The sequence below is a fragment of the Kogia breviceps genome, chromosome 1, assembly GCF_026419965.1.
Source record: "Kogia breviceps isolate mKogBre1 chromosome 1, mKogBre1 haplotype 1, whole genome shotgun sequence".
NCBI lineage: Eukaryota > Metazoa > Chordata > Mammalia > Artiodactyla > Physeteridae > Kogia > Kogia breviceps.
The window spans coordinates 63,366,850-63,388,175 of record NC_081310.1 but is presented as its reverse complement, the minus strand read 5'-3'; the positions used below and the strand labels follow the sequence as shown (position 1 = coordinate 63,388,175).

At 34.5% G+C, this 21,326-nt stretch overlaps 1 protein-coding gene across 10 annotated transcripts in view; it reads left to right on the top strand.

Moving 5' to 3' along the window:
• The window catches only part of CD46 (CD46 molecule), a 53,930-nt gene extending 33,704 nt beyond the window's left edge, over positions 1–20,226 (top strand). The window contains exons 6-14 of one of the 10 annotated variants that reach the window (XM_059045654.2): positions 1,795–1,977; positions 2,370–2,414; positions 2,526–2,570; positions 4,315–4,362; positions 11,030–11,080; positions 12,592–12,627; positions 13,128–13,188; positions 13,758–13,801; positions 19,113–20,226. In XM_059045654.2, coding sequence (XP_058901637.1) covers positions 1,795–1,977; positions 2,370–2,414; positions 2,526–2,570; positions 4,315–4,362; positions 11,030–11,080; positions 12,592–12,627; positions 13,128–13,188; positions 13,758–13,767 — 479 coding nt within the window. In that variant the 3' untranslated portion in view covers positions 13,768–13,801; positions 19,113–20,226. The remainder of the gene's footprint in view (positions 1–1,794; positions 1,978–2,369; positions 2,415–2,525; positions 2,571–4,314; positions 4,363–11,029; positions 11,081–12,591; positions 12,628–13,127; positions 13,189–13,757; positions 13,802–19,112) is intronic. The other 9 variants (XM_067032558.1, XM_059045640.2, XM_067032581.1 and 6 more) reach the window with 9 other exon arrangements.
• The last annotated feature ends 1,100 nt before the right edge of the window (positions 20,227–21,326 follow it).

Genomic DNA, 21,326 nt, shown 5'->3' with positions numbered 1-21,326 from the left:
GGCTGGTTGGATAAGGTGGTTGAGAGGTGGGGAGGGTGGATTACAAAGTGGCATGAGGAAGTATTTGGAGAAATGGAACTTTTGTTATTGTGCAGATAATTACATGATTATTTGAATTGATCAAAACTAATACAGCTGTACACTTAAAAGGGTGAGATTTACTGTATGTACTTTGTTATCTAGTAAACCTAACTTAGAAGAAAATCATTAGGTACAATTAAGAGCATATTGGCCCAACAGTGAAAAATATCAGTGACAGAGCAATAGAAATCCACCATGATTTGAAAAGAAAGATTAAAATAAACAGAGAGAAAGACCTTTGGGAGAAAAAGCAAAGAGGCAAACATACATGTAACTGGAGTTTCAGAAGAGAGGAGAGAGAAAAATGTAGAAAATCATTTCAATAAATACTGGCCAAAAATTATCTAAATTTGATCCAAAACAACAACCCCACAGGTCTGGGAAATTCACTGACCCTAGCAGAATAAATTTCAAAAATTTACCAGGAAACTCCCACTAAACTAAACACAACATGGTAAAACTACTGAAAACAAAAGAAAAAGTAGCCAGTGAGAGGGAAAAATGAAAAACAAAACACAAACATATTACATCCTCCCTCTCCTCACCCCAAAGTAAGAATGACATGACAGCTGACTTTTGTTAAGGAACTGCTGAAACTACAAGACAATAATTTCTGCTAATGTGCTGAAAGAAAAAACAGCCTAGAATTCTCTGTCAAAGAGAAATCTTTCAGAACTGAAGGTGAAATAAAAACAGTTTCAGATAAACAAAAGCTAAGAGAATTTGTCATTAGCCAACCTAGATTATAAGAATTGATAAGGAAGTTCTCCTGGCTGAAGAGAAATAATAACTGATGGAAATTCAGGCCCAAAAGGAAGGAGAAAGGACGCTCTTCTGGTTTAAAAGGCAGTGTATTATCTGGCCCTCATCTATTACTAAGATTTAATCTCATAAGATGTTCTCTTGAACTCACTGCCCAGCCCAGTGTTTCTTCATTTTGTTTTTTCTCAAATTCTGCCAAACCCATTAATGGATCCTGAATCCTAGAGGGTCAGGATGAGTATTTTACTTTTTAAGAAGTAGAGTAGAATGGGAAATACCAGAGTACACTCGTGTGAGGGCTAAGTATTAACTTTTAACATTATCTCAGGCCTGTTTGTTTATGTACTGGTTTACAATGTAAAATGTATTTCTTGATCTCTGGGTTACAGTCCAGAATGTTTGGAAAACACTGCCGTAAGTCCACTGGCCTTTGTACTTCTTGAACATCCCAGTTCCTGTGTGTTGTTGTGACCTGAGAACTTTCTTTTTCATATCTTGGCATGGCTAGCTTCTTTTCAACTTTTAAATTTGAGCTCAAATATTACCTTCTAAGAAAAGTTTTTGCTGCCTTTCTAAAAGAGCAGGGTACCGCAATTAATGTCAGCATGATCTTTAAAAAATCCTAGAGCTAAAGAGCATTGAAAGTTTCTTTTGAACTTACCCTGAATTTGTGTCTGGTACTCAGACTGTTCTCAAAACTTGTCAGTAATGGAAAGAAAATGTAGGAAACCAAATAAACTATAATGACAGTCTGTTTTAGGTGAGAAAAGGTTATTAGATTTCTCCGGATCTGTTCACCTGGAATTCAAATGCACAGTCTTTTTTTTTTTCCAATTAACATCTTTTCATTCCTTTCCTCTTTCTTTCCTCTGGAAATTATTACTTTACACTAGTTTTTCTGGTCCTATGTGAAAGCAGCTTTCCATTAATTCTGGAATTTCTGTTTTTCAGTGGTCAAATGTGTATATCCCTACATTGAAAATGGAATGATAGTCTCAGGATTTGCATCAAAATTTTACTACCAAGCAACGATTGTATATAGATGCAACGAGGGTTTTAAGCTTAGTGGCAGCAACATAATTGTCTGTGGTGTGAACAGTACTTGGGAGCCTGAGATACCAACATGTATTAAAGGTATAAATATTGTCGTTTTCCTTTGTTTTTGTTTTCTTTGACATTAAATATCAATGGTACAGAATAATAGAAAAGAAACAATTTTCGTATTTTACTGTCTTGTATTCATTTCTATGACAGTTGTATGACCTCAAATTCACAAAGAAATCTGCTGTTGTGATTTTGGATGTCTTTATAGGGTCTTAGCATTTCATGTACATCACACAGGTATATAAATTTCTCTTGTTTGGCATTTTTTACATGTAAAAATGAATAGCAATCATTTTTCAGAGTAATTTGAAGCATAGGAAGTTTTACCTAAATAAGAGTGAAAGGCATAATTCATATTAAAGAAAAGAAAATAATAATAATGCCCAAGTTTTTTATTCAGTCTACATTATTTTGTTTTGCAGAGTCAACTACTCCTAGTACCCAGCCTCCAATTTCCAGTGCCTCAGGTTTAGTAACTACCTGCATATATTTCTTCAAAAGTCTTCTAACTTCCTGGTGAAAATACCAGGAGTAACTCCCAAGTGTTTGATCCAATCTACATTTTGTTTGTTTTCCAGTGTCAACTCCTCCCAGTTCCCAACCTCCAGTTCCCTGTGTCTCAGGTCTAGTAACTGCCTGCTTATATATTTCAAAATCCTTTACATTCCTTGTGATTTTTTCAAAATCTTTTAAATTCCTATGATTTACACTCATTCATCAATTTTAGGAATGAAAGGAAGAAGAATATATTAACAGCCATTTTAATTGTTACATTTAGTGACTTTAAAATTATTTGCAGTAATCTGCAGATATAAGCAGGTGGCAAGTTAAGTAAACTTTAAACATGTTTACTTACATGTAAAATGATTAAAAGATGTTTTTTTGGTGGATGATTTAAAACCTTCCTTAGTGATAGTAGATTTAAAATGGGATCCATTTAAAACACTTAGCACAGTGCCTGGTATCTAGAAAGCTCTTAAAGGTAGCTTGTATGCAATACAGCATAACTCAAATTAATATTAATGCAGAGGAAGGTCCATGGCGTTTGTTTTTTAACATGTATGTTTTCTGTGTCATCGACACTGATAATTTATTCATTTTAAAAGTGATCTGTTGACACCTTTACAGGGTATCTTCTGGGTATAGGGCTATGTTTCTTTTTCCAGACTGTGACCAGTTTGGTTCTGCAGGGACTACTGATTAGCTGCTCTGCCTAAGACTTGAGAGACTATTTTGATACGGTGGAAGGAATTATCTTCCTGATTTCAGGGCTGCTATCTCTGGCTTCTTCTCTTTGGTTGAAGCAGAAGCAAGAGACAAGAAGCAAGGAAGAGAGGAAGAGCATTAGCCTGGGCAGACTGCACTCAGGGTCCCAGTGTGGCTTTGCTCACTAAAGTAACATCGTATCTATAGGTTCCAGTGTCCCATTGTTTAATGACTCAAACAAATGTTATCTACTGGCTTTTAATTTGTTTACTTCCTATTGTCCTAATATTTTAAGGACTGTGGGGAATTTTTCATGTTAACATGGTAATTAGAACACCTTTTTATAATTCCTGTAAACCTGGTATCAAGTAATCTCCTTGAGTACCTTGGTGAGGGCTGTGAAGTTTTGGGGGGAAGAAGATGGTTTTTTGGTGGATGATATTGACCCATCCATGTTTATTCACATGGTCCTATTGGGACTATGCACTGTGGTATACTATGTTTGTTGATAGGCTCTTTTGAAAGAGTTGACCATAAGCATTTTATAAAGGATTTATAAAACACTAAGACAGTTTAGTGTTTGAAGAAGAGAATTGTGAGGACAAATTTATAAAGAAGGTAAACTACAGGGATTTTTTTTTAAATATCAAAAATCAAAATTCCTCATGAGACTGTCAATCATTTTTTATCATCAGTTAGAGAGTATGAAAAGGATCATTAGTGACATATAATGGTGATAAGGTAGATCTGATTATGCGAATATGAAAAAATGTGGGCAAAATACTAAGTGGAAAAGAAAAGGATACAAATTATGTAATAGGATACTATGTGGATGGTATTTTTTTAAAGATTCATATCTTTATTCTGAACACATATTTTTATGGTTTATTATTAGTTAACTTCTAGGATTTCCATTATATAATACAAAGCCATAGTGAACATCCCGTAGTGAACATTCTTATGGATACATTCGTATGTACTTGTGTAAATATATATTTTAGGTTAACTTCACAGAAGTAGAATTGCAAAGTTTAGGAAGTATGTGTATTTTTCATTTGAGAAATAATTCAATTTGAGAAATAATCTTTTTAAAAAATCAAAAGTAAATCCATAATTTTGTATTAATAAGTCTGGAGAATTGAATCAAATTTATTCTTCCAGATTCCAAGCCTACTCATCCAACTACAATTCCGGGATCAAGTCATCCAGGTTCAGGAGTTCTTTATTCTACATATATTGCTTAGAACTTTTTAGGGTGATGAGTGAAAAATGATGTCACATATTAATTTGCATTTATTTAATTATAAATGAAGCTGAGCTTTTTTCACCTACAGTTATTTATTCATGTCCTTTTTTCATTTTTCTATTTGGTTTCTAAAATATTTCTTGTTGATTTGTCAGAACTCATCAAAGCCTGTTTAAAATGAACTTTTTTTTCTAGTTTTTTTTTTTTTTTTTGCCTTATATTTACTAGTCAGTTTTCTTTTAAAATTTTATATGATTGGGTATATATATTGCTTTTTATAACTTTTAATTACATAAATATTATATGATTATGAATTTGTAAAATTTCAAACATTATGAAAGCATACAGAGTAAAAGATTACTTCTCCTCCTCTTTAGTCCATTTCCTGAATCATCACTTAATAGTTTAGGGTATCTTTATTTCTGTACATCAACATCTTTATATGTGTACTTATACATATTTTGGCATTTTTTTTTTCTTAACCACAAATGGCATTATGCTGCTCATATTTTTCTGAAACTTTCACTTTTTCCATTTAATGTCTTGAATTGGGGTTGTTTTTAGATTTACTCCCATCCTTTTTAATGATAACTTTAATGTATACCATATTTAACTATTCTCCTATCAGTGGTCATTTACATGTACATTTTACATTGATAGGTAGCTGGGTGTATTGATATTTTCCCTAATGGCTATGAGTGTGTATCCTTCTTATAAAAGCTTCAGGACTTCCCCATGCTGAAATTATATAAACATCTTAACCATACATCCTGATTGCATTATTTGCATTAAATCATTGTTTTATCTGAAATTCATTATGGTATGTGGAATGAGATTAGGTTCATCTCCATTCTACCCACCCCATCTAATGGCTAAGTAGAACTGTTTGTTGAATAAGTTGTCTTCTCTACAGCTGTTTTGAAGTGCCAATTTTTATCATACATTAAATAAAGTCATAGATGTTCTAGTCTTCTCTCTGTTCCCTTGATCTCTGTCCATTCCTGTGCCCCAACTAAGTCGATTTTTTGATGGCGGTACTATGATATGTTTTTATTTGTTTTGTTTCGTTTTTTAAATATACATTTCCTCACTGTGGGAAAATCTGCAATTATAAAGGACATTTACATTAGAAAGAGGGCTTATAACAGTGAAAGAGCTATTATCAGAGATAACTTTTTTTAATTAATTTATTTATTTTTTGCTGTGTTGGGTCTTCGTTTCTGTGCGAGGGCTTTCTCTAGTTACGGCGAGCGGGGGCCACTCTTCATCGCGGTGCGCGGGCCTCTAACTGTCGCGGCTTCTCTTGTTGTGGAGCACAGGCTCCAGATGCGCAGGCTCAGTAGTTGTGGCTCACAGGCCCAGTTGCTCCACGGCATGTGGGACCTTCCCAGACCAGGGCTTGAACCCGTGTTCCCTGCATTGGCAGGCGGATACTTAACCACTGCACCACCAGGGAAGCCCCTATGATATGTTTTAATATCTGGCAGAAGACATCCTTTTCAGAAATGTTCAGCCTATTTTCTATGTTAATTTTTCTAGATAAAATTTTTTTTTTTTTTTTTTTGCGGTATGCGGGCCTCTCACTGTTGTGGCCTCTCCCATTGCGGAGCACAGGCTCCGGACGCGCAGGCCTAGCGGCCATGGCTCACGGGCTTAGTTGCTCCGCGGCATGTGGGATCTTCCCGGACCAGGGCACGAACCCGTGTCTCCTGCATCGGCAGGCGGATTCTCAACCACTGCGCCACCAGGGAAGCCCTAGATAAAAATTTTTTTGACTATTTCAACCATTTTAAGTGTACATTTCAGTGGCATTAAGTACATCACTACTAGCTATCATCACAACTTTTTCATCATCTCAAAATGAAAGATTATATCCATTTAATAATAACCCTCCATTCTCCCTCCCCTCAGCCCTGGTAACCAATATTCTACTTTCTATCTCTATGAATTTGACTATTCTAGGTCAAGAAGTGGAATCACTTCTGACTTATTTCACTTAGCATGTTTTCAAGGTTTGTCCCTCTTGTAACATGTAGCAGAACTGTATTCCCCTGAATACAGGGGAATAATATACAGCTGAATAATATACAGCTGAATAATATTGCATTATTTGTATAGACCATATTTTGTTTATCCATTCATTTGTTGATAGCCACTTGGGTTGTTTCCACCTTTTGGCTATTCTGAATAACACATTGGGTTATATGGTAATTCTCTGTTTCCCTTTTTGAGGAACAAACTTAGTGTCTTCCTCAGTGGCAGCACCATTTTACATTCTTACCAGTGATACACTTAGGTTCTAATTTCTCCACCTCTTTGTCAACACGTATTTTTCTGTTTTTTGATAATAGCCATCCTTATACATGTAAAGTAGTATCTCATTGTGCTTTTCTTTTTTTAAAATTTCCCTAATGATTAGTAATTGATCATCTTTTCATGTGCTTATTGGTCTCTTATAGATCTTCTTTGGAGAAATGTCTACTCAAGTCCGTTGCCTATTTTTGAATTGTTTTTTTGTTGTTGTTGAGTTTTAGGAGTTCATTATGTATTTTGGATATTAATCTCTTATCAGATACATTATTTGAAGATGTTTTCTCCCATTCTGTGTATCGCCTTTTCACTCTGTTGGTAGTGTCATTTGAAGCACAAAGGCTTTTAATTTTGGTAAAGTCCAATTTATCTATTTGTTCTTTTGTTGCCTGTGTTTTTGGTGTGACATCCAAGAAATCACTGCCAGATCCAATATCATGAAGATTGTCCTCTATGTTTTCTTCTAAGCATCTTATAGTTTTAGCTCTTAAGTTTAGTTCTATGATCCTTTTTGAATTAATTTTTGTATATGATGTAAGTGTCCAACTTCACTATTTTGCATCTGGATATCAGTTTTCCAAGAACCATTTGTTGAAGAGATTGTCCTTTCCCCATTTTTCCCTATTGAATGTTCTTAGAACCCTGTTGACAGTCATTTAACCATATAAGCAAGGGTTTATTTCTGGGCTTTCTACTCTGTTCCATTAGTCTGTGTGTTTGTTTCTATGCCAGTACCACTCTGTTTTGATTATTGTAGCTTTTTTAGTATGTTTTGGAACAAGGAAGTATGAGCCCTCTCAACTTTGCTCTTCTTTTTCAAGATTTTTCTTGGCTATTGCTAGTCCCTTGATTCCATATGAATTATAGGTTTGATTTTTCTATTTCTGCAAAATGGATTCTGCAAGATGGTGATAGGGGTTGCATTTAATATGTAGATTTATTTGTGTAGTATTAGCATCTTAATAATATTAAGTCTTCCAATCCATGAACTCAGGATGTCTTTCCATTTATTTATGTCTTTAATTTTTTTCAGCAATGTTTTGTAGTTTTCACTGGATGAATGTTGCACTTCCTTGGTTAGTTTATTCCCAAGTATTTTATTCTTTTTGGTACTATTGTAAATGGAATTGTTGCCTTAATTTCCTTTTTGGATTGTTCATTGCTCATGTATAGAAATGCAACTGATTTTTGTTTGTTGATTTTGTAGCCTGCAGCCAACTTTGCTGAATTCTTTTATTCTATCAGGTGTGTGTGTGTGTGTGTGTGTGTGTGTGTGTGTGTGTGTGTAATCTTTAGAGTTGTCCTTTTATAAGATCATGTCATCTGGAACAGAGATCATTTATTTCTTCATACCCAATTTGGATGCTTTTTATTTCTTTTACTTGCCTAATTGCTCTGTCTAGAACTTCCAATGTTATGTTGAATAGAAATGGCAGATGCAGGCAACCTGGGTTGTTGTTTCTTATCTTAAGGGAAAAACTTTCAGTTTTTCACCATTGAATATGATGTTAGCTATGGATTTTTTATAAATTGTCTTTATTATGTTAAAGTTTCCTTCTATTACAAATCAGATTCTAAATTGCTTTTAAGCCCTCCTGTACCTTTTAGTTTTTTTGTTCTGTTGAGATATAATTGACATATGGCACTGTATAAAGTTTACATTGTACATCATAATGATTTGGCTTACATACATCATGAAATGATTACCACAGTAAGTTCAGTGAACATTCATCATCTTATATAATACAAAATTGAGGAAATAGAAAAAAAAATTTTTCCTTGTGATGAGAACTCATAGAGTTTACTCTCTTAACAACTTTCTTACATAACATACAGCAGTGTTAGTTATATTTATCATGTTGTACGTTACATACCTAGTACTTATTTATCTTAAAACTGGAAGATTGCACCTTTTGACTGCCTTCATGCAATTCCCCTTTCCTCCCACCCTCTGACTCTGTTAACCACAAATCTGATCTCTTTCTATGAGTTTGTTTGTTTGTTTGTTTGTTTTGCAGTATAATTGATCTACAGCACTGTTAGTTCCTGGTATACAACATAGTTAATATTTTCATACATTTCAAAATGATCACCATGGTAAGTCTAGTTACCATCTGTCACCATACAAAGATATCACATAACTATTGACTATATTCCCCATACCTTACATGTCATACCCATGACTCATTTATTTAGTAACTGAAAGTTTTACCTCCTAATCTCCCTCATCTATTTCTCTCCTCCCCGTACCTTGAATCTTCTCCTCCTGACAGCCACCTGTCTGTTCTGTGTATGACTCTGTTTCTGTTTAGTTATGTTTATTTGTTTTGTTAGATTCCACGTATGAGTGAAATCATATAGTATTTGTCTTTCTCTGTCTGACTTGCTTCACTTAGCATAATACCCTCTAGGTCTATCCATCTTGTCACAGTTGGCAAGATTTCATTCTTTTTTTATTCCATTGTATGTGTGAATGTGTGTGTGTGTGTGTGTGTGTGTGTATATATATATGGATATATCCATATATATATATATCCATATATATCCATATATATATATATCCATATATATATATATGGATAAAGAAGATGTAGTGTGTGTGTACAGGAGGGCTTAAAACCAATTTAGGATCCAATTTGTAATAGAAGGAAACTTTAACAGAGTAACATTCATCTATGGATGGGCACTTAGTTTGCTTCCATATCTTGGCTTTTGTAAATAATGTGCCAGTGAACATAGGGGTGCATATACTTTTCGAATAGTGTTTTCACTTTCTTAGGGTAAATACCCGGTGTTCGCTTGTATGGTAGTTCCATTTTTAATTTTTTGGGGAATCTCCATACTGTTTTCAATAGTGGCTGCGCCAATTTACATTCCCACTAACAGTACACAGGGGCTCCCTTTTCTCTACATCCTTACCGGTATTATTTGTTGTCTTTTTGATGATAGCCATTCTGACAGGTATGAGGTGATATATCATTGTGCTTTTGATTTGTACTTCCTAATGAGTAGTGATGTTGAGCATCTTTCATGTGCCTTTTGGTGATCTGTCTGCCTTCTTTGGAAAAATGTCTATTCAGGTCTTCTACCTATTTTTAAATTGGGTTCTTTGTTTTGATGTTGAGTTGTATGTGTTCTTTGTATATTTTGGATATTAACCCCTTGTCAGATATAGTTTGCAAATATCTTCTCCTATTCATAGGTGGTCTTTTGTTTTGTTGATAGTTTTCTTTGCTGTGCAAAAGTTTTTTAGCTTGATGTAGTCCCATTTGGTTTTTTTACTTTTGTTTCCCTTGCCTGAGGAGACATCCAAAAAAATATTGCTAAGGCTAAAGTAAAATAAGGGTATTTGCTGTTTTCTTCTACAAGTTTTATGGTTTCAGGTCTTACATTTAAGTCTTTAATCCATTTTGAGTTTATTTTTGTATATTTTGTGAGCAAGTAGTTCAGTTTGACTCTTTTTCATGTTGCTGTACAATTTTCCCAACACCATTTATTGAAGAGGCTGTCTCTTCCCCATTATGTTTTCTTGTCTCCTTTGTTGTAGATAATTTTCCATATAGGTGTGGGTTTATTTCTGTGCTCTCTCTTCTGTTCCATTGTTCTATGTGTCTGTTTCTGTGCTAGGACCATACTGTTTTGTTTATTTTAGCTTTGTAGCATAGTTTTAAGTCAGGATGTATGATACCTCTAGCTTTGTTATTCTTTCTTAAGATTGTTTTGGCTATTCAGGGTCTTTTTGTTTCCATACAAATTTTAGAATTATTTTTTCTAGTATTTTGATAGGGATTGCATTGGATCTGTAGATCCCCTTGGGGTGTGTGGTCATTTTAACAATATTAATTCTTCCAATCCAAGCACAGTATATCTTTCCATCTGTGTTGTCTTCAGTTTCTTTCATCAGTGTCTTATAGTTTTCTGAATATAGGTCTTTTACCTGCTTATTTCTTGGTATTTTGTTCTTTTTGATTTGATTATAAATGGGATTGTTTTCTTAATTTTAGTTTTAAGTATAATCACATTGAATCCATAGGATAATTCTGACAACACACTAATGATAAATTTGTTTGCTGTACCACAGAATATTGTCGCAGGAAATGTTACTGGACAGGAAGAAGAATGCTTTGATACTGAATATAAATTTATAATATTTTGATACTTTTAATGAGAAACATTAATATAGTTTATATAAGGAAAATGAAATTATAAGGGTTTTTGTACAAAGTCAAGAAATCAAAACCTATGAATTTAGAGGACTTTAAGCTTTATTGTTTTTTCTCCTTCTTTTTTTTTACTTCCATTTTTTTTCCTTTTTTCTAGGATATCCCAGTCACGATGATGAAACACCACCTAAAGATGTTGAGCGTTTAGGTATTATTTTGGTTGTTAATAACCTTGCATCATGAGGCTCTAGTTTTCAACATGGAAATATTACCGTTATCTGTAGTTAGAAAAGAGACAACATGTCACATATTGGTGATAATTTTTCAATGTGTAATTGTAAAATTGTACATTTTAAGTAATTTTAAAGGTGAAGATACCATGACACATGTAATTGGTACTATGTATAGGCACATGTGGCACATGTGGCACATAGGCACATACAGTTTTTAAGAGGTTCCCCAATTTAGGCTTCCTAGCATGATAAGTTTACTTTCTTAAATAATACGGTTATATGTAGTTTAATATATATAAAACATAGCTTGTTTTCCATGTGATAGTGTTACTTTGTAATGGCAATTTTTAGATAAATTTTCTTTCTACTGGTACCTTGTATATACAAGCCTTAAAGTACTGCTAGTTGGGTTAGTTTTTCTATATCAAGCTGGGGTAGCACACTTAATGTTGGCTCACATAGTTCACACATATGTGTTAAAGAACTTGATGAAGTATAGTTGTGACAGTTAAATGAAATATAAAGATTTACTGATAAGGAAATGAAGAAAAATAGCTATTACTTTACTTTAGACTAGTAAAGTTAATCTTTTATAAAATGTACTTTAGGCTTGTTATGTTTTCCCTCTGAAAACTGGTCAAACTGCCACTGTGTCAAGTAATCCAGTGCCATCTCAAGATGCTTACACTCGACAATATTTATGAAATAAAAAGAGCAGAGCCGAACATGACATTTTATGCTGTGAGTTATAGATAATAAAAGTAATGGCAGTTTAGAAGCAGAGGTACTACTGACAAACATTTCTAAGAATTAATATTTGGTAGTATTATTTATTGATCTCTGGATAGTCAAAAATGCATGTTTACGTTTCTGTGCATAGTTTTTATCCATGTGCCCTGGTGTTCCCTTTACATTCTTAGTGCAAATCTCCTTGTAGGACTATGTCTTAATCTGGGGGGAAGGGGGAATAGGAGCTGTGATGATACAATGATGTATTGTTTGTGAAGACTCTGCAAATAACATCTATATGATAGATTAATAGCACTCTATTTATGACTTATTCTACAGACCCACTTAGGGAAAAAAATATATATTAAACTTCTAACACAATCATAAGTAATAAAAGACTGTTGAACTAAACGAACTATAGTGGGCTACTACATTTCTAAAATGATTTTCCTCTAAACTAGTAAATTCTAATTGTCCTAGTTACCTTTACTAAATAACCTGGTGTGGTAGCTACAGCATACAACAATGAAAAGTGAGGTTCCTGTTAGGAGTTTCACAAGGTGTGTCCTAACCCTGGAATGTGATTAGAAGGGTTCTGTGATCAAAATAACCTGGAAACACTAGCAGTCATGCTAAAACTAGATAGATAATTTTTTCTTTGTAGTTATAGATGATCTGATCAAATTAAAATGCATCTGCTACCTGGAGACCCCTAGGTACTTAATTATCTCCCAGACTGTTTTCATTTTTTTCTCAGGTGCAGGAATCATTGTTGCAATTGTCATTGGTGCACGTAAGTATCCCAAACTTTGATACCAATTAACAAGACATTACTCTGAAGAAGTGCAATAGTTTTTTAAAAGATTTTTCAATTTCTGTGGCTTTATAGCTTGAAATTAAGTAAAACAGGAGAAACCTGACCTTTTATATAATACACTACCTTGTATTAGTGTTTGTCTATTCCTTTGTATTCTACATGTCCAGTTACTAACAAACCCTAAATAATGCAAGTTGTTTCAAGATCATTACTCATATGAGTTTGCATCCCAAATATGCTTTGGGTAATTTTCTCAATTAATCAAGGACTCTTCTCTGACTTACCCTGTACTGTTTAATGGAAAGAATTGCATTGATACTGAAGAGTCAAGATGGAATGTAAATGTATATGTGCTTAAATAAGATAACATTTTCTGGCCATGGAAATCTGACCATTATTTATTTCCTCTGCTAGATTTTGAATCTTGGCAATGATTTTTCACAGTTACATATCATTTGTTTCCTGATTTCTTGTAGTTCTGGGCGTTGGAGTAGTTGTGTGTGGCATGTACTTCTGTTTTTGCAAGAAGAAGAAAGGGTAAATTAAAGCATGTTTTTTAATTTATTGGTCCTTCTCACAGTTGACATAGTTTTGTGCAGTTTTTGTTTGTAGTCTGTATTGCATGTTGTTTTTTCAAAAAATGCACCTGCATGAGTGTGTTGTCTGAATTATACTTCTTTACTAAAAATGTTTCCAGCTGCTTTCAATATCATTGCAACAAGAGTAATCTGTGCAGGTTGCTTCAGCAAATTATGATGTAAGAAAAATTTCTGTGGGATTTGAGGTTTAAGTTCTATAGTAAATCATGGACCGTTTGGGGGCTTTCTCTATCCTAGGTGTACCCAACTTACTAGATTGGACTAATGGCCAAGATTAAATATTGTAAAATGGTTCACTGTGGAGACTTTGACAGCTGTAGTCACTGTAATTTTTATGCTGAAAGTTTTCAGTTGTCTGTATAACTTAGGTAGTAGTAAGAAGCTACATGGATGGCTCATTCAGATACCCAGTTTGTTTTCTTTTAGATTTGTTATTCATACAAGTTAAACCGGGGAATTTAAAGCAACACTATGTGATTTCCCTCTTATGTTCTCTTAATTTACTAGGTTGCTGTAAAACTGATGGGGTTAAACTAAAAGTTGCTGAGAGGGTAAGATTTATAAGGCGCTTCATGAACTCTTTTTATCTATAAAAATGAAATAAGGGGGGGACTTAAAATTGAAAAAAAGGTACAAATACATATCTTCTAAGGAGAATAGTTTTTAAACATCATCTTAAATTTTAATGAAATAATTTAAAATCTAATGAAAGACTTAGAATAAAACTGGAGCACAGACCAAGATTAGGTCTATTTGATATTTCTGACTTTTAGTGATTTTTTTTCCCCCTATTGCTTTGGAAATAGCTTTGAAATCAAACTAATAATTTAAAACAATTGGTATTCATGGCTTTATGATATATATTCCTTTTATATTAATCACAGGGTTTGGACTACATGATAAAAGTACATTCGTCACTCATAAAGAGCTAAAACTTTTTTTATATTTCTTGGTTATCTTTTAAAAATATCCACAGTGCCTTCATTTGAATCTTAAATCTTATATTTGTCGAACACATAGCATGCATATTTGATTTCTCTATCAGCAGTATATTTTTAAAATTACATGTACACAGCAATCTGAGAAGGAAGTACTGTCAATGAAATATTTGACAAGTCTAAAAGGTTTATCTAGAAATAACCTCTCAAGAAAGCGAAACAAAATAGCTTTCTGCTCCTCGCTCTTCTTTGTTTAAAACATCACTACACCAAAATAAGGTTCCCTAACAAGCATTAACCAAAACCTCTCTCTAGCTACCAGTTAATGAGTCTTTGAAAGCCAAACAATTATCTGAGCATCGTATCCCCCAGGTTAAAGTTTCAGTAGCATTAGAGATCTGAGATCCCATTTCTAATGCGTTCCCAAGTGATGATGCTTCTGGGCCTGGACTACACTTTGAGAAACCAGGGTGTAGACCATTACTGATGTGCCTGTGCTCTTTAACTTGAAGAAACACCATCAGGCTTATTGGGAAATGTTTTACCTGTTTAAGATTATTGGAGTTTTTAAAGACTCCTCATTTATGTGTATGCTTTTTTTTAAAGAATGTGAAGTAATACCTAGCTTTAGTTTGCCTTTCTTTCAAAAAGGTAAATATTTTTATTATATTCTTTGCATTGTTTAATGTCCATATTTTCCCCCCCAAATTGCTTTTGTTGCTTTAGAAACTCCTTTAAAAGACTGTAAAGTGTACGCATTGCTTCTCTATTCCTAGGGATAACTCTGGAAGCAGGATACCAGGCACAATAATCTAGAATTGCTGTTAATGGGAGTTCCCATGGCAGTCCAGTGGATAGGACTCAGCACTTTCACTGCCATGGGCTAGAGTTCAGTCCCTGCCTGGGGAACTAAGAACCTGCAAGCCTTGTGGCGTGGCCAAAACAGAAACAAAAAAACACAAATTTGCTGTTAAAACTTGATACAAAATGGATTTGATATAAACTTGTATTTATGATAATTTGGGAACACAATTACCCTGCTATAATATTTATACCAAAGCATGAAAATAGTATAAGTAGTCATTTTTAAGACCATTAAATTTTGATGAAATATGGCCACAGAGTTAAAGTACTCTGTTATAGTTTCCTGTTTCTTAGCTCTCAACTAAGAATAGAATAGGATCCCAGTTGGTCTGATGGGCTCCATCTACACCCTGCTTCCTTTTCCCTTGAAGTCTCCTCTCTTAACTAACTCTTCGACCAAACTTTCCAGCCTTGGAATCCACAGCCCTTGCCCTCTCCTTTGCTATTGCTTGAGTCCTGTCTTGCATGTCCTGACTGTGTGGTTCCAAAAAACAGATACCTTTTGTTTACATTGATGTTTTCAATTATTTGTTGTGAATATTTTTTTCATAAATGCATGATTTTCTGTACTCAGGCTAAATCGTCACTGGATAAGTGAGAGTTTTTTAAGTTCATTAGAATTATTGCAATAATTTATGTATTTTAGTAACAGTGACTGAGTACTTTTTCTTTTTTTCCATTAAGGATATTTATTATTTGTTGTAATTTTAGAATATTTTAATGTTATATTAATAATGACTGATCCAGTAACTGTAATTTTTAAGCTGTCTGCTTAAATTAATATTACTGAAGCTTTTTTGGATATAATATAAATGGTGAATCCAGTTCAGGTGGTGGGGAGTATAATGACATGGGTAAAAACTTGAATGGTCAAATTAACTTGAACATTTTTCTACCTGGTTCTCAAATTCTTGAGCATTGAACAAAGGCTTTAAAAATTTTAGACAAAAACTAGCAAATAACAAAGATGTTGTAACAGTTGAGAGAGCATATTTACAAAATTTAGATCCATCCTAGAAAAATGGGAAGTCATATCATAAGTTTTACAGAGATCTTCCCTCAGGTGAAAACAATTGTGCCACAGGAAGAAACTGTCCTCGATGCAAAAGATCCATCTGAAAATGTATGATGTCATAAAATCGATTTCTGAGACAGTATTACATGGAATTAATACATGCTCTGTGTATTGTCTCAAAATCTAAGGTGCTAGAGACCAGGACCATTTCTCCTCATACAATCTTATTCTGTGAAAGAGAGTTTACATTATTCACTTCAGGCTAAGAGGTTTCAGAGGTAAACAGATTGCACACAAATTTAGAATCTGTTTATCTGCTGGATGATCTGTAAGACTTAAAAGGTAAAGTAGCTTCTTGCACCAAATTCTTGTTTCAAGTTCCTAATGAGAATCAGGAGAGCCATAATTTATGAACCTAATTGTCAGCTTTACTTCCCTTCTCCTCCATCATTGATTTTATCCCATTTTTATGCCACTCGTGCTTCCTTTTGGTTTGACGTCACTATTTTATTCAGCCCTGTTCCCTTCCTTTGTTCAGCACATACCTAACTGGTGAGAGCCACAGACAAGTAAATTTTATTTCTCTCTGAGAAAAGATGAGAGAAAGGTTTGCTTTTATCATTAAAAGGTATCTGCTTTCTGTTGCGTTTCTTTTCAGAGATGTCCTTTCGTCTAAAAAATATTCAATGAATAGTTAGATATTGATAAACTGAACTAAGATAAGTGGGCAGTAGACATCAAGAGGACATTTGAATTCCTGCTCCCTTTGCTAGATTATTGATGTTTTCTCCTACCTTCCCTGTTTTAATGTAAAATAACGTGCATTGACAGGCTCTTGTTTTTGATATAGGCGCCAACAGAGTAACGTCCCTCTGGTCCTTTCATCAGACTGTCTAGGTCCTCTACCTTCTAGCAGCTATGAATCCAAAGCTGGGGGAATTTTTTAGCCCAATGGGAAATAATCACAGAATGTGTTCATTTTAAGTTCGTTTTGGTTTTTCGACAGAAACCAAAATACATTTCACTTAATTTTGTAAAGAAATTCAATTTCCACTTGTAAATATTAATTCTTTAAAGGCATTTATCTGTTTCCCTTGGCCAGGATGTTTTTAACATATAAAAGAGAAACCACCACCAACAAAAAAAAATCCTCAGATTTTGGAAAATTATGAAATGCATTGCCTTAAGCCATTTAACCCCCTCTGTCTCTGAATGAAATGAATTGGAAGTTTCTCCTTTTGTGCCAGAATGTGTGTCTGCATGGCCAGGAAAAGAGGAGTTATGTTTCCCACCACTTATAATGTGAGGCGCTACCCTAGGTTACAGTCATGAGTTTGGGAGCAGATTCTACAATGGCCAATAAGAAGGGCAATTTCTTAGTAAAATCAAAGTGGTGACTTTGATCACAGGGGCAAAAGGGAAGACAAAACATACCAGCTAGAATGGCACTGTGGGCCTACCAAGCCCTATGTATCTGCTTGGTTCTCTTAGGATTCCTTTGAGGCTAAAGCCAACCAGGAAAGTAGTTTTCAGATGGGCCGTGAGCTTCAGGTTGTCTGTAAACACTTGAAGTTAACTTAATGAATGCTGAAGGTAATATGACATAACTGTAATTAGTACAATAATTCACTTTCACATTTTAATCATCTTCAGATAGCTTTGTTGTTATATCACATTAATGTTTCTTTAAGATTATATTAATGCAGGGACTTCCCTGGTGGTCCAGTAGTTAGGACTCCGCACTTCCATTGCAAGGGGCATGGGTTCAGTCCCTCGTCAGGTAGCCAAGATCCTGAAACCTGAGGGGTGTTGCTGAAAAAAAAAAAAAAGAAAAATTTTATATTAGTGCTTATTTATCCTTCTCATATATTGGATTTCTATTTAAAATTCTACTTAAAGAAAAGCATTTCACTACTACTGAAAAAAAAAAGTATTGACCTCAAAAAATAGTAAAATATAGTGGTCTTAGATGATTCAGGACAGGCCTAAGTATTGAATCACTCTGCAGAATAGTCCTGAGGAAACTGCTCTATTACAAGGATTGTGCTGTGACAGTGCTGGTTCATCGTGATGCCACCCCCACCAAGAGAAATATGAAAGTCTCCAGAATTAACACGGTCAGCTCTTACATGGGGTAGGCACCCTGAAGTGTTTGCTGGGGCAGGCATACTGTAAATAACCGACTGGTCCCCATTTGGTTGTAGTCTGTCTATTGTAGTCAGTTTCCTAAGCAGGGACTGGAACTGCGTTTTCCAGCTCCAGAGTCAGTAGCCCTGAGTAGCTGCCGAGGACGTCAAAAGTGGCTCAGCCTACTTAAGGTGAGCTTCAGTGCACACTACACACCAGATTCAAAGACTTGGTGCAAAGGAATGTACAATCCATGGATACTGGGTTAAGTAAAAAATATTTAAAACTAATTTTCCTGCTTCTTTTCCTTTTTTTGATGTGGCTTCTACAAAATTCAAAATTACCTGTGTGACTCACATTATACTTCTTTGGAAAACACTGGACTTGAATAACAGAGTTTAGAAAGATGTCTGTTGTTACCAAAAGAAAAAGTGTGGTGTGAGTTTTAGTTGCTTAGGAGACTCTCCAAGCAGAACACATGATTTTCCTTGACAGTGAGGGGTCAATGAGGCATTTCTCACTGATCTTGAACGCTGCTGGAATCATTAGCTGTTTAAAGGTTTCATCTCAAAGTTAGATTTTAAATTGCAATATTAGGAAAATGTGTGTTTCTCTGTAGTCTTCCCCATTAGCCCTAAATTAAGATAAGGGAATATTTACTAAGTATATGCAACGGCTCTATTTCTTGTCTTGGAGGGAATCAAAACTATAATACGGAAATAGAAGAAGGGTTTCTAGAGTGAGACTGGTTGAACATTGGAATTATTTTAAAAGAATCATTTAATTCCTAGTTCAGTGACTCTTACTAGTATATAGGTTTTTTTTTTAATTGTCCATGTTCTAAATGGGCTTCTGGAATTTAATTTATGTACTTAATTATGTTCATCTCTGACCCTATTTTCTAACCTTGCTTCGTAGGAAAGGAGGTATTGCTACATACAGTGCTTACCATGATAAGGCAACAACTCCAGCAGAGTAGATGAACTAAATGGTTCCCACAAACCCATGTATCATTCAGCCATGAAAATGAAGGAAATCCTGCCATTTGAGACAATACAGATGGACCTTGAGGGCATTATGCTGGGTAGATAAGTCATATAAAGAAAGACAAGTACTGTATGATCTCACTTACATGTGGAATCCAAAAAACCAAGCTTATATAAAAAGAAATCAGATTTGCTTTCATCAGAGGTGGTGAGCTGGGGGTGTCAGTTGAGTAAAGGTGGTCAGAAAATATAAACTTCCAATTATAAGATAAAAACATACTGGGATGTAATGTACAGCATAGTGACTACAGTTAGTAACACTGTATTGTATATTGGCAAGTTGCTAAGGAAGTGGATTGTAAAACTTCTAATCACATGGAAGAAAAAAAATTTTTGTAGGTACGTGAAGTGATGGATGTTAACTAAATTTATCGTGTAATCATTTTGCAATATATACACGATCAAATCATGCTGTACACCCTAAACTTATGCAGTGTTATATGTCAGTTATATCTCAATACTGAAAGAAAAAGAATCTATAAAAATCATTTGCTAGTTTCTTACACTGTCAAGAATGGAACTGTTAAGCCATAGTGCTAACATTTTAATGTGGCTGAAGTATAGTCACCATCGTTTAATGCTTCTTTGAAATGTGTGTGAATTTGTGTTTGAATATCTTGCTTGTTTTTCCTTAAATAACGCTTGTATTTATAGGGCAAGTCAGCACAGTATCCCCACTAGTGTTAAGGTGGGGAAACATGTTTTCTATAAAATCTCCAAACTCAGAGAAACATAATTCAAAATGACATTTCATTTGTAAAGAAAGTGATTTTGAAATCTTTTCTGTTCAAAGATGATTGCCAACTCTTAAGATTCATTCTTCAACAATCCCCAAATATGCATTATATAGTTTATTATAAAAGTTTGATTTCCTTAACTAAGAATATTTCCGGAAAATACTCTTACAGTTAATAGGTTAAAATACTATTTTTAAAAATTTGTAACCTCTTGGTGATTTAGAGATGCTATAAAGTTTATTTCTGGCATTTGTTCTTCGCCCATTTTAATAACAATAAACCAGTCTAAGAAATCAAGAAGAATTCAGCATCAGTTGCATGCTTCTGTACACAATTAGAGGGCTCTAACTCCCATAGCAGGAATGCCAGCTCAGGACAAAGTGAACACTGTGGACTTATAGTTTTCTTAAAAAGAATTCCACTCTTTAAGAGAATTAGAATCCACTATGAATTCTGTTTTTCTCTCCCCACCTGAATAAAGAGATGTCTTACTTTAAACATGTCATCTGAATGGAGGCAGCTTGTAGGGAATAAATGCATCAGATAACCTCAAGTTACAACAGAATCTTGAGTCTTTGTGGGCTCCTCCCCTCATCTGTAAAGGGCAGAGTGAAAATGAAGCCCCATATTTCAGAAAAGCAAACTTAACTTTGTGGATTTGCTGTAGGTCATGCAAAGGGACAGGAAGAGGAAACAGCAAAGGTAGCCCTTGACGCTCAGGTGGGACAGACCCCAGCCCTCTTCTCTGTCCTCACACCAGGCAGCGCCTCCTTCAAATGAGTCAGCGGCCAAAGAGAAGGGACTGCCTCTCTAACTCCAATTACATTTTTACGTTTTTGTTTCACACTTTTATAGTTAGTAGCACACATTGGGCCAAAGAAACGCTGCCTTAGAAATATATGAATAAAGAATCAAGAGTGAACCAGAGTAAATATTGTTTTACTCCCTAAGGACATGTTTGTAAGGCCATGTAAGTGGTCCTTCCTTTTGTAGTCTCTGGTGAGGCACTTTAGGAAGATAAATTTGAGGAGAATAAATTCAGGAATTCTGAGATATATATAGAGTTGAAGTTTTGTTGTACCCTCTTCCACATAATTTTCGAGAATCTAGCACTTGCTTAGAAGCAAGGGGGTGGCTATAGTACATACATATTTTTAAAACCCTCAAAGAAGTGTTTTCAACCAAAGATTATTATGCTTACCAAAATAAATTGACTTTCATAGTATAGTTTCCACTTCAAACTTAGTTTTTCTAATTTAATATATTTATATATAAGATTGAAATATGTGTGTGTACATATAAATTGTGTTCTGTCAAACAATTTGTCAATTAAATATATGGGGACACCA